At 34.3% G+C, this 12,624-nt stretch overlaps 1 protein-coding gene across 4 annotated transcripts in view; it reads right to left on the bottom strand.

The window, feature by feature from the left end:
* The window catches only part of AKT3 (AKT serine/threonine kinase 3), a 406,674-nt gene that overhangs the window by 239,814 nt on the left and 154,236 nt on the right, over positions 1 to 12,624 (bottom strand). For 3 of the 4 annotated variants that reach the window (XM_060090902.1, XM_060090903.1, XM_060090905.1), the window contains one exon: positions 10,808 to 10,933. In XM_060090902.1, coding sequence (XP_059946885.1) covers positions 10,808 to 10,933 — 126 coding nt within the window. Of the gene's footprint in view, positions 1 to 1,994; positions 2,112 to 10,807; positions 10,934 to 12,624 lie in introns of those variants that run through there. The other variant, XM_060090904.1, reaches the window with a different exon arrangement.

Genomic DNA, 12,624 nt, shown 5'->3' with positions numbered 1-12,624 from the left:
TCCCTCTGCTGTAGTATAAATAAATTTCACAGTTAAATAAAATATACCTCTTGAGAACAATGAGAGTCTGCTATTAACCTACTGTTAGTAATACTTGACATATAACGAAGTTTTTGTGGTACTGAATATACATTACTTGAACAGTGTCGTCATCTCTGAACCCCATTTATGATTAAATGCATTCAAGCCAGATGTTAGTCCAGAATCTAAATCATAGTTAATTGTCCCATGTACTTGCTTTGAGACTCTAGGAAAGTTTCTTAATCTCTCTAGGTCTCAGTTTCACTACATAGTTTGGTTTTTTTAAGGTAATATTCATTTCATGTTTTTCTTGTCATGTTCCTGTAAATAAGGCACCTCATACATAGTAGGCGTTTAAAACATGTTAGTTCTCTTCCTTTACTTCCTTAAGTCTCTGTTAATGTCATATGTATTAATTATAAGTAAGATGGGATTAAAGCAGCAAATATAATGGGCATATAATCATTTTTTAATTTACAATTTTGGGATTTTTTTTGGCTGCAACATGCAGCGTGCAGGATCTTAGTTCCTTGACCAGAGCAGTAACAGGGCAGAGTCCTAAGCACTGGACCACCAGGGAATTCCCTAATTTACAATTTTAAAAAGTAATTACACATAAAGCTCTACTTTTTAGAAAAAAAAATTTAAGTTAAAAAACAAATATTAAACAAATAAGGCAGCTAGGTTTTATTTACATTTAACTTAACCAAAAATAATCTATAGAAGTAATCAGGTGATAAATGAGTATACTCAGAAATGTGTGTAAAAAGAATTATTTTTACTCTTTAGATATGGAAGGGTATCATAGAGGAAAATTCTAGGATCAGTAATAAGATAAAACAGCAGTACAAGGATCCTTAGCACCAAAGGCTAGCTGAGTGTTATACGCTCAGTAAAATTTTATTTGAAAAACTGAAGTATATTGACCTATTAATAATTAATTTAATATTAAAAAATTATACGAAAATCCACCACAGCTGCTTATTACACACAGGCTGCAGGTGGTGATCCTCCCACCCCACACCCAGTAATCACTCCGCATTCACACCACCTCAGCTCTCTTACACAAAATAAGTTGGATTTTGAAAAAATAAACAGATAGATGATGCGCCCCTTTCCAAGCTACAAGCTACAGTTCAAAATATTTTTAGCTAAAAAAAAAATGATTGACTTTAAGATGATATTTTAAAATAGAATATTTATTTGCATCAGTAAAATTATTTTATATTCTACTAGAAGAGAAGATGAATAGCAATGTTACTACAGAAACTGCATGTAAAACGACAAGTAAGCAAATAGGGGACCAAATGCCTAACTCTGACACTAAGAAAACAAAGTATCTGGTATGATTATGGCATTCTGCTAAATATTTCAAGTGCCATATTTATTCCTATCATTTATCCTTCTTTCTCCTTTGATATTTTTCACTCTATACAGGGATAAAGAAATAACATACCATCTGGAGATTTCATTCATATCTGAGGATTTCATACCCATTTAAATTAACAATAAGAAATTCAGCCGAAGTTTCTTAGAAATAATGTTTTCAAATTATTGCTATTCCTGTTACCTGGAATAATGCCATTTTTTGAAATCTTACTATTTCTCCAAACAATCTCAATTTTCAATGAGGCTTTTCTTGATGATCTAGTCCTTAATGATACCTCCCTTTCCTAAACTCTTACTGAATATATTAATTATAAATTTACTTCAGAACTGAACCATCAAAATACCAATCACAAAATACTAACTCCAAGGGTTTGTGGCATATTTTTGGTACTAGCTTATAAATTCTTCAAATCCAAGAGCTATATCACATGTCTGTGGATTAATGAAAATGAACGCAGGCTTTAAGGTTAGCATTCTGTTAGACACAGGTTGAAATTCTGGCTCTGCCATTTGCCAGATAAGTGACCTAAAGCAAGTCACATAATCTCTCTCAGTCTCTTTAAAATGGAGAACATAATACTTACCTCAGAATGTTGTTGTGAAGATTAAATGAGATAACATATGTGAAAGGGCCTGGCACATAGTAACGCTCAAAGAAAGGTTGGTTTCCTTCCTTATTTCCTTCTTTTTTCCCTCAGTACCTGGTACAATGTTGAGAACACAATAAACCCTCAATAAAAACTTTCTAAATATTCATTTGAACTTAGATTTCCTAAAAATATGTTTAATTATTAATTGTGATAACTCCTATGTTTCCAAATTGTGTTACTTTAAATCATATGCACATAAGGTAAGAAATTTCAAAACAGAACAAAGCGTGTGAAGTTGTTACTTAGGATAATGAGAAAAGGAAGTAAAGAAAGGTAAAAATATTTAAAAACAATTTAATTTAAAAGTATTTAAGAAGAATTCAGTGAAAATTATTACATGTATGGTGTTCTTTACATAAGTATCTTTGGATAAGTGAGAGTTGATTGCTGACCTTAGGGGAAGTTGAATGAGAGAGGGAAGGAGGGAGGAAGCAAGGCAGAGAGAGAAGGAAGAAGAGGAGAAAGGGAGGAAGGGAAAAAGAAAGGGATGAAGGAAGGGAGGAAGGAAGGTTGGTTCTGCTGGGATCTCTTCTATGTCCTCACATTAACGTAAGCTATTAACATTGATCACTCCTTGCCTGCTTTCCCCTAAAAACAATCCCCATTGCAAACTCTGTCTTACAAAAATGCAATTATCTAATGGGAGAACGAAATTAATTTAAAATTTTTCCACAGTGGACGGTAACCAAAGGATCCTCTTAGAACAGTCAGAAAGATATCTGAGGATTTATTACTTTTATTAAAAAACAAAAAACTTCTGACTAAAACTTCTAATTAAAGAATTTGGTCTGCACCCAGTTCCTCTGAGGTCAATCCAAATGATGCTGCCCTTTCAGCTGCAGTGATGTCTTCTTCGTTTTCCAGAAAGGCCATGGGCGTGGTTTAGGGGTCTAACTCATGTTGTTTAGTTATAAGAAAGACTAGCCTCTACAGACAATAGTCTTCGGCATTAAATAAAACTGAAAATTTTCCCCAAACCAAACAAGAGCTGCTGGTCTCAACTTCAACCTCGTTATAGACAGGTTCTACTTAAAACTTGTAATGGTCTTTAAAGAAAACCCAATAGAGTAGTTTCCACCCTACTCCAATGTAACTTAGCTGGAGAGGGGAAAATGGCTGCCATTTAACTCAATTAAGAAAATATTACTGAGCATATTCTATCTTATGTTATTACTTTTATTTGTATAGCATTTATAATTTACAAAGTGTTTTCACTTATATCATCTCATTTAACCCTCACCATAATCCTGAGAAGTAGATAACCTCACATTTAAAGATGAGAAAAACGAAGATCAGAAAAGTTATGCCATTTGCCCAAGGTCACATAGCTAGTAAAGTAGCAGAACCAAGACTCAAACTTAGGTCTACTGACTCCAAGTCAAGTGACCTTCCAATATACCAGATCTTATAATAAATGTTATAGGAAATGTTTTAAATGAGTATACACAGTGATTGTACTATGGAAGTTTATCATTTCCCTTGATTCTACATAAGATCCCATAGTAAGTTATATGCTGATGAATGGGGCTGAGAAGGTAAAGACTACAACTAAATAGATTAGCTCTAGAGTAAATCAGAAAAGAGGGGTGAGAGATCATCTTTTCCTGTATTAGGGGAAATACAGGCTCTAACCAAAATCTTAGCAGGTCACCTGCAGTACTATAATAAAGGAAGTATTAAAATCATGAGATTATCTAATAGGAAACTCAAATGATACACACATAAATTTATGTTTATAAAGGACATGTAACTGATGAAATCTTTCAGAGATACAGAGGGTTGTTCTTACATGTTGGAGGAGCTGGATTTGAAACTCTAAATCCATTAAAATGGGATTACACATTTTCTTTTGTGCACATTCATTGTACAATGTAGAAAAAAGGAGGAAGGAGTAGAAATTCTGTGAAAATTTTTTTTCTTATCAGATTGAAGTGTGACTTGAATGAGAGGAAGGAAATGTGTGACTAAATATGGCATTATACTGTTTAAAATTTTCTAAAAACTATTCCTTTCAAAGTGATTTTTAAAAAAGGTTCTCTCCACTCCCAATTCTAAACTTGGTTTACGGGTTAAATTTTGCAAATATATGAATATAGTACCACCCATAAAAATGGAGGATAGGAAGAAATCTTGATTAAATTTATAGTAATTCACTTAATTTTTAAGTAAGGCATTCCTTACAGTGAGATAGATGCACCTAGTACCAGATATAACTGTCTGTTTTCCTAAAAATCTGAACCCAATTAGAGGGAAAAAAGCACCAAATCTTCAAATGACCAAGTACATAAAATAGTCTAAAAATCACTCAAAACAAAAGCAGGGTTAGAATTCCACATGCAATTGAACCTAATAAAATCTAGCAATTTAGGTCCCAAAAATGTATGGAACATTGAGGAGTAATAGAAGAAAAAAGGAATACTTGAATATATACAGTATAAACATAAATATGAAAAAAATTCATCTTCCTCTTGTGAAAATGGAGAAAATTTAAGATTCTTCTGAGCAAGATGATATTTGCAAGGGAAGATTTTTTTTTGAAGATGAATCTATCTTATGCATTGCTTCCAAATACTCCAGAGAGGAGAATACTTGAAGGCAAGAGATCTATTAAGAGACTATCAAAATAATCCAGGGGGGGAACTGATGAAGAACTGAACTAGGATGATAACAGTAAGACTGGAAAATAAGACAATCTCTAGCTGACTGATTGACTCATGGTAGAAAGAGAAAGTAAACTACTCATCTATGGATGAATGCCTTCTACTGTACACTATAACCATATAGGTTCTTTTTTAATCAAACAGTGATTGGATATCTAATGCTCAAAAGCCACCAATGGTTTGCTCAAAGGCCACCAATGATTTTCAATGGGTTTCCATTAAAAACATCAAACTGGTATTCAAGAGCTTTCACAACCTGATTACAATTTATCTAATTGTAACGTTTTTTTCCTCCAAGAAAAACTCTCTATCCATCTAGCATATTGCCTATACTATTCACAAACAGGCTACTCCTTAATTCCAGACTTCATATTTGCTTATGTTGTTAACCTCACTGAGAAAGCCTTCCTTCTTCCAAAAACCTAAATATCACCTGTCCTTCTGGGCTCATGTTAACCTTATCTCATGCATAAATTCTTATCTAGTCATCTTACCTTACCTTTACCTACTCTCTCAACTTCTACAGCATTTATTTTCCATAAAATTCATCTCATTTTTCCTCCCATTGCTATATGCTCTATTCAAATGTGTTCCAGAGTCAATGATAAATTCCTACAAACAAAAATTGTGTTTTATACTCCTTTTAGAACCTAGTATGGTTCTAATAATCAATAAGCCCTTTAAAAGTAAGCTATTCTGATCTCTCATAATCCTTGTATACATTTATATAGCATAGGGTTATTTTAGATTTACAGGATTGCTTTTCTAGATTGCAGACTTTTCTATTACGTGTTGTGTAAGACTAAGAATCAAGTCATAGGCTATTTCTCTATCCCCGTGAACAACCACAATGAAAGCATTAGTAGGAATCATTGATTTTTCTACACATTTAAAATCTCTGAGTCTAATATTTATTCAGAGGTAAAAATGGTTTTTGGTAGGTTAAAGTCCCATAATTCCCTTACTTTCTTTCAAAGAGAAGAAGAAAAACAGATTAGTGAGTAAACATGTCATTTCACTTTTAAAACTGGACTACGAAGTGCAGACTGACCAATTTCTTTTTTAAAAAAGATAGAAGAGGGCCTCCCTGGTGGCGCAGTGGTTAAGAGTCCGCCTGCCGATGCAGGGGATACGGGTTCGTGCCCCGGTCTGGGAGGATCCCATATGCCGCGGAGCGGCTGGGCCCGTGAGCCATGGCCGCTGGGCCTGCGCATCCGGAGCCTGTGCTCCGCAACGGGAGAGGCCACAACAGTGAGAGGCCCACATACCGCAAAAAGAGAAAAAAAAAAAAAAAAAAAAAGATAGAAGAAGATAGAAGAAAGGTTTCAGAGAGGAAAGGGATATTGTCAGAGTGGGCCAGTTTCTGCAACATGGAATAAGGGAGAATTCTAGTAGGTGCTCCTGGGGACACAGGTTCGCACTTCTCCCTTCCCAGCACTGTGAGGAGGAAGGATTAGATCAAAAGTAGGATGAGCCTCAAGACCTGGGCAAATGTTCAAGTTCTCCATTGGGCAATTGTTCCCACTTCTGAGTTGGGCTAATAACTGTCAAAATGTCAGACCATGTCTACTAACTGGGTAGACAAGCTATTGTGCTCAATGTACCTTTGAAAATAGCTTTGCAACAATGCTTGTATGTATCCTATATTATTTTTCAGTCAAAGTGTAATGTTTCCTATGCCAAGATAAACCTCAATATATAATTAGTAACTTAGCTAACCATAATTCTGATTAGAGATATAATTTTCTTGAAAAAAATATTATTTTACTTCCATTTCTATAGTATATTTAGAAGGCAACTACACATATAGTTCACATTTGTTCCACCCAAAAAAGGATAAAGGTCAAATACTGTTATCCGCATTTTATAGGTGTTGGAGGGTTCACAAACCGCATGCCAAAGGATATTTAGAATTTAAGAGTTGGAATCTGACCCAGAATCAGATCTCAAAGCTCTAGATAAGGAAAATGTCACAGAATGGAGGCGGGGAACTGGTGGGGGGGGGGGACGGGGGGCTAGCACAGAGCGGGAGATAACAGCTAAATGATGGAAGAGAGATTTGAGTTTTAATCTTGATACTTAACTACCACTACCTAGTAAAGCAACCTTAAAAAGATCACTGAATTTTCAAAGGCTTCTTTTTTCTCATCTAAAAAAGGAGAAATCTGGACTAGATATTTTCAGACATTCATTCAAAAACAGTTATTAAACCCCAGTACATAGGCACTAGGAGATATAACACTAGGCTTTTTCCCCTAAAATAACTCACAGATTAGTGGACGAGACATACACATGAACAAGACAACCAAGAAACAACGTGATAACAACAAAAGATAACAGCGTTGTAAAGAGCAGAGAGGAATAATTTAGCAAGGAATGAGGATAGGGATTTAAATCTGAATTGTCTTAAAGGATGAAAAAAAAATTATTCCGGCAAATAGAGGACAGAAGGACATTCCAATCAGAGGGAACAGCAAAAACAAAGGCTCAGAGTAGGAAAGCAGCATAGTTTATATAGGGAATTATAAGCAGTTCAGTACTGCCAAAGTATAATTGGACAGCAAAGGAGAGATGAGGCAAGAGTTGAAAGCAGAGGCCAGATTGAGGAGATCTTTGTGTGATATAGAAGGAATCTGGACTTTATCCAGTAGGCAATGAAGATCCAGGGCAGGGCTTTCACAGGGTAGCAGCATAGTTAGGATTTAATTTTAGAAAGATCACTTTGACAGTCATGTGAAGGAAGAATATGAGTGGTAGAAACTCCAGGCAGAGATCTATAGTTAAGAATTTATAGCAGAGATGATAAGCAAAACCAGCAGGACTAGAAATGAATTGGGAGTGGGGTGAAGATTTTTTTTTTGCAGTACGCGGGCCTCTCACTGTTGTAGCCTCTCGAGGCGATGGCTCATGGGCCCAGCCGCTCCGCAGCATGTGGGATCCTCCCGGACTGGGGCACCAACCTGTATCCCCTGCATCGGCAGGCAGACTCTCAACCACTGCGCCACCAGGGAAGCCCTGGGGTGAAGATTTGAAGGAAAAAAAGGGCATGGAATAGATCCAGGTTTCTGCTCAAGACAGAACTGAGGTAGTGAGACTTTCGGGGGGAAAGCTGACAAAATTATCTTCAGTTCAGCTTAGGATATGTTGACTACAAAAGAATATCTAGGTAGAGATGTCTAGCAGTCAGTTGAATATAGTACCTTAATGCTCAGAAAAGAGGCCTGCCCTGAAGATACGTAAGTGTGGGAGCAAGCTGCATACTAGGAGTAACTGAAACCTTAATGTGAATGTGACCATCCAGGGAGAGGGTACATAGTGAGAACAGTCCTTGGCCAGAATCCAGTTAGATATCAAAATGCATGCAATAGGCAAAGGAAGAAAACCAGGAAAGAAAAGCATCCTAGAACACAATGGAAGAGATCATCCCAAAAAGGAAGTAATAATCAAAAGTATAAAATATATCCCAGATATAAATTCAGGAAAAAAAGAACTGAAAAATGTCTACTAGTCTTAGCAATTAAGGGGTCACTGGAGAACTTACTAAAAGTGGTTTCAATCAAGTGAATAAGAAAGCAAGTTAGGCTGCAGTGGACTAGAAAGTAGAAACAACTAGTATAAAGACTTATCTGTTTGGAAATTTTAAATCAGAAGAAAAGGAATTTGAAACTTCATGAAGTTTGGAAAGATCAATTCCAAGTCCCTTCTAGTTCCCATACTTTATTTTTTTCATATGGATAAAAAACCTATTTTGGTAAAATTTCATTAACACCCACAAAGATTAATTTTTGAAGTACCATTTTTAATTATCAGGAAAAATAGGGGACTCATTGTAGCTATGAATAGAATACATGTGTATATGTAACATTTCCCAAAGTAGCTTTGAAATACCTTGTATTTCTAGTTTCTTTTTTCATATAATAGTACCTTTTTTCATATACTAAAGTGGGCTAGGACAAAAGGGAAACTATTAGTGGAGTAACCCTCTCTGGCTCCAACTGTTCCTTCTCTTAATATCTCATGAAAACATTCTTTGCTACTCTCTGCCTGGAATATCCTTCACCTCTATTTTAATTTGCTTAATTCCTACTCACTCTTCAAGGGCCTGCTCAAACTCCCCTCAGAATCACAGAATGTTAGAGACAAAAGGACCTTACAAATTCATTGAATCCAGATGTTCTCACTATGCTGATGAAGGGACTAAAGACCACAGCGTCTCAGAGAATGACCTGCCCAAGGTCATACTCATGGCTTTTGGTGGAGCTTAAATTTGAACTATTTCTTCAACCAGGGCCCATTTCACTACACATTATTTCCTCAGATAATTATTATTTATAAAACTTACAATTGCAATAAGTCATGCGTTAAAATAATCAATTTAAAATAGTTTATTTAGTGTAAGATCCACATTAACATCCTTCCAAAAATTAAGGAGCCGGTCTATAACTTCACTTATTAGTTTGAGTCAACTATCCACAACTACTTGATTATACAAGCAAAAATTACAGATGTTGACTAATATTGATTTCATGGATAAGTTGACTGTCAGTCACTAAATAGGTTTTCTCCTCAAGAGTGCAGCATTTATTTCAGCCTCTGCCAGTGGAAGTGTCAGAGCAGATGTTGGCAGACTGTGACATACAGTATGTCTTTAAAACTTGTTGAGGTGTGAAATTTCATAAGGTCAAAGAATGCTGCATTTTGATCAGCAGATACAGGAGTTCTGTACTTTATAAATTATTTCAGACAAACCAATAATAGCATTTGCTAGTAAAATAGAAGAAACTAAGAAACCATACTGGCTTTAGGTCAGATATGATAATGTATGTTGCTTATGTTTTAAAAGCCAATTTCCATCACTTTAAAGCAAATGCTTGCACAAAAGATCTTTAGCAAGAAAATGCATTCTTAAAGTCAATACAAAGTACAAGATATTATTTCAATTGACAATAGGATTTCTAAAATAATTTTCTACTGAAAGAAAGCCATAAATTTGGTGGAGAGAAAAATTATTTTCTTAATTAATACACAAATACAACAGTATTCTCACTTTTTAAAAAATGAAATTCCCTATGGAACAATCCACTTATATAAACAGAGAATTTTTTTTTAAGTAAGATTTCACAAACTCTTTGTTTTATTGTTTTACCTTATTGTTTAAAAAAATTGAAAGAAAGTATCCATAAAAAAGACTGGGGCTTTATATAATGATAAAATGACTTTTATAATATTCGAGGATTTTTAGTACCTTGCATTTTCTGATGTTGCTATTTATTATATTTTTAATTTATTTTTTGCTTTAATTTTCCCTCAAATCTTTTCTAAACGTCGCTAATAGATAACAACATACAACCAAAATTAAAATTAAGAATGGTGTCTAGTTAAAGATTTTATCCCAATGGTACAAACTTTATCTCTTATGCAAGTTTGTTTTAAGTTAACATAACTTTTAAAATGCTTTACTCCTAAATCAACACAGAAAACTCCTTTCATTGATTAATCAGTAATTTGAACAATCTGAAAGCCTGGTCATAACAATTATAATCATCATCTTTCAGTTTATTTTGTGCTATGTTCAAGCAAATATACAATTTCTAAATAAGTTTAAATTACATTTTTGTTAGATATTTGTAAGGAAGAAAAATTTACTACAAACATAAAATCTCCCCAGAAAATAATGTCTAATGTAAATCACTTCTTTCTTATCATACAATCAATCAAAAGAGCTAAAATTATGATAGGAAACTTTGATTAGAGATGCACTAAGTACTGCAACATCTTACAACCAAGTTCAGTCCAGCAACCAAGTTCAAAGGTCTTTGTTTACACTTTATAGAGAAAAACTTGAGATATGTATTTGAGGAATTGTTTTTATCACAAAGTACTAACTATAAAAAATATTAAACTATTTTGTATTATCGATAATCCCTATGCTAAGGAACTGAAATTCTATCCAAGCTGAAAATTTCTCTGCTATTAAATACAAACCTAAACTTTTTCATAGGCTTTTCATATATCCCATGATATGTGACACATAAGGCCATACAAATAAATAAATACAAGGTGAATCAACAGTTATAATTAACTTACTTGCTACTGAAAAGTTGTTGAGGGGATAAGGTAAATCCACATCTTGGGGTTTCTCTTTATATCCTATGAATGAGCCATCTGTCTTCAAAAGGAAATATCTTGGCCTCCAGTTTTTTATATATTCTCCTACATGAGGAAAGCATGCATGTTAATGCTGGAGGAAAAAAGGAACAGCAGCTTTTATGTGAAAAATAAATTATGGTACAATATATGTCCTACAACACTGGCCTCCAAAAATTTAGATAGGCAATTTTCTTTTAACTTAGTTTACAAAAGAAAATACATAAGCCTGCAATTAAGATTCAATAAAAACCCAAACATGTTTTGTTTTTAATGATTTCACACTTTGATAATTCATTTGCACCATTATTTCTTCAGAGAATCATTCAACTGAGTACACATTTTGTTCAGTTTTTCATATCAGATGGTTGTTAGAGCATATTTTCAGCCGTTTTAAAAAGCCTTGGAAAATAAATCATACACACAGTATCAAGGAATTTCAATGAAAAAACACTTATCATAAGAGGGACATGAAATAGATGTTTCTCTTCCATGTACCAAAACTAATTGTGTCATTTTTTTAAAAGAAAGGGAAAAATTCTGTTTTCATTGTTAAATCTTGGTCGTAACTTGTTTAAACAACATTTCATTGTTATGCATGAGAAAAAAACTGTACAAATGCTGTAAACAAGTCAAGGAAATGAAAGAACATGGGTTAATAGAGCTTAAAAACCATACACACACTCATACACACAAATGTAATAACTAAGAACACATGGTAGTGCCAAGCACATAATGGTCAATAAATGTATATTTTATCAGGTTTTGATATAAGCTATCACCTAGCCACCAAAATATAAATTTTTAACAACTGGATCGCCATTTGCTTACTTCATACTTCTTTTAAATTTTAAGCAACAGAGGTGTTCCATGATACTCTCAGAGCTGGAAGGCTCCCTGGTCTCAATTTTCAGTTTTCTACTGGATGTTTCCACCTGGCTTTTCAATCTCAAGTGCTTAATCACAGCACTACAAAAATTTGAAAGCAGTTCAGCTTTCCCTACAAATCCGTTTCTCTTGACACCAGTTATCGAAGCTCAAACCTAACAATTGACTGTTCCCTCTCCTTATCCTATCAGTAGGTAGGTCAATACTGCCTTCACAAGTCTCTCTCTCTCTCTCGTTTAACCAACCCAAACTGCCCTAACACCTTACATCTGCCCTTCTGCTAATGCACTGTGACTGCTCTCCCATTCTACTCATCCCCCTCCTTCCATCTTATACATCTATCACCTCCAGATAATTCTAATGTCTGTATGTACTGCTTTCATTATATCATTTTGTGCTCAAAAATATTCTGACTCCTTACTGTTTACTGTAAAGTGTCAGTTTCTTAGTATAAAATGTGAGCTCTTCCATAATCTCACCCCAAACATGTATTTCAGGTGTGGAATCATTCCTCTGAATCAGCAATTCTCCAAATTCTTATCTCAGAACTCTTTACACTCTTAAATACTTTTAATATTTAAATACACCCAACAAATTTTTGTGTATGTAGATTAGATCTATAATGTTTACTGTATTAGAAACTGAAAAGAAAATTTAAGTTATTACTTCCTTTAATAGTAACAATAAACTCATTACATGCAACATTAATATTTTTATGAAAAGTTTTATTTTCTAAAACAAAAAAGTTAGTGTGAAGGGCAGAACTGCTTTACATCTTTGCAAGTCTCTTTAATCTTTGTCTTAACAGAAGACAGCCAGTCTCATACCTGCTTTAACCTGTTACGGTATGTTGTTTTGATTGAAATATA

This window comes from Mesoplodon densirostris, chromosome 2, assembly GCF_025265405.1.
Source record: "Mesoplodon densirostris isolate mMesDen1 chromosome 2, mMesDen1 primary haplotype, whole genome shotgun sequence".
In the NCBI taxonomy this organism is placed as follows: Eukaryota; Metazoa; Chordata; class Mammalia; order Artiodactyla; family Ziphiidae; genus Mesoplodon; species Mesoplodon densirostris.
Note: the sequence above shows the minus strand (reverse complement) of the source record. Positions and strands in the feature narration are given on the sequence as shown.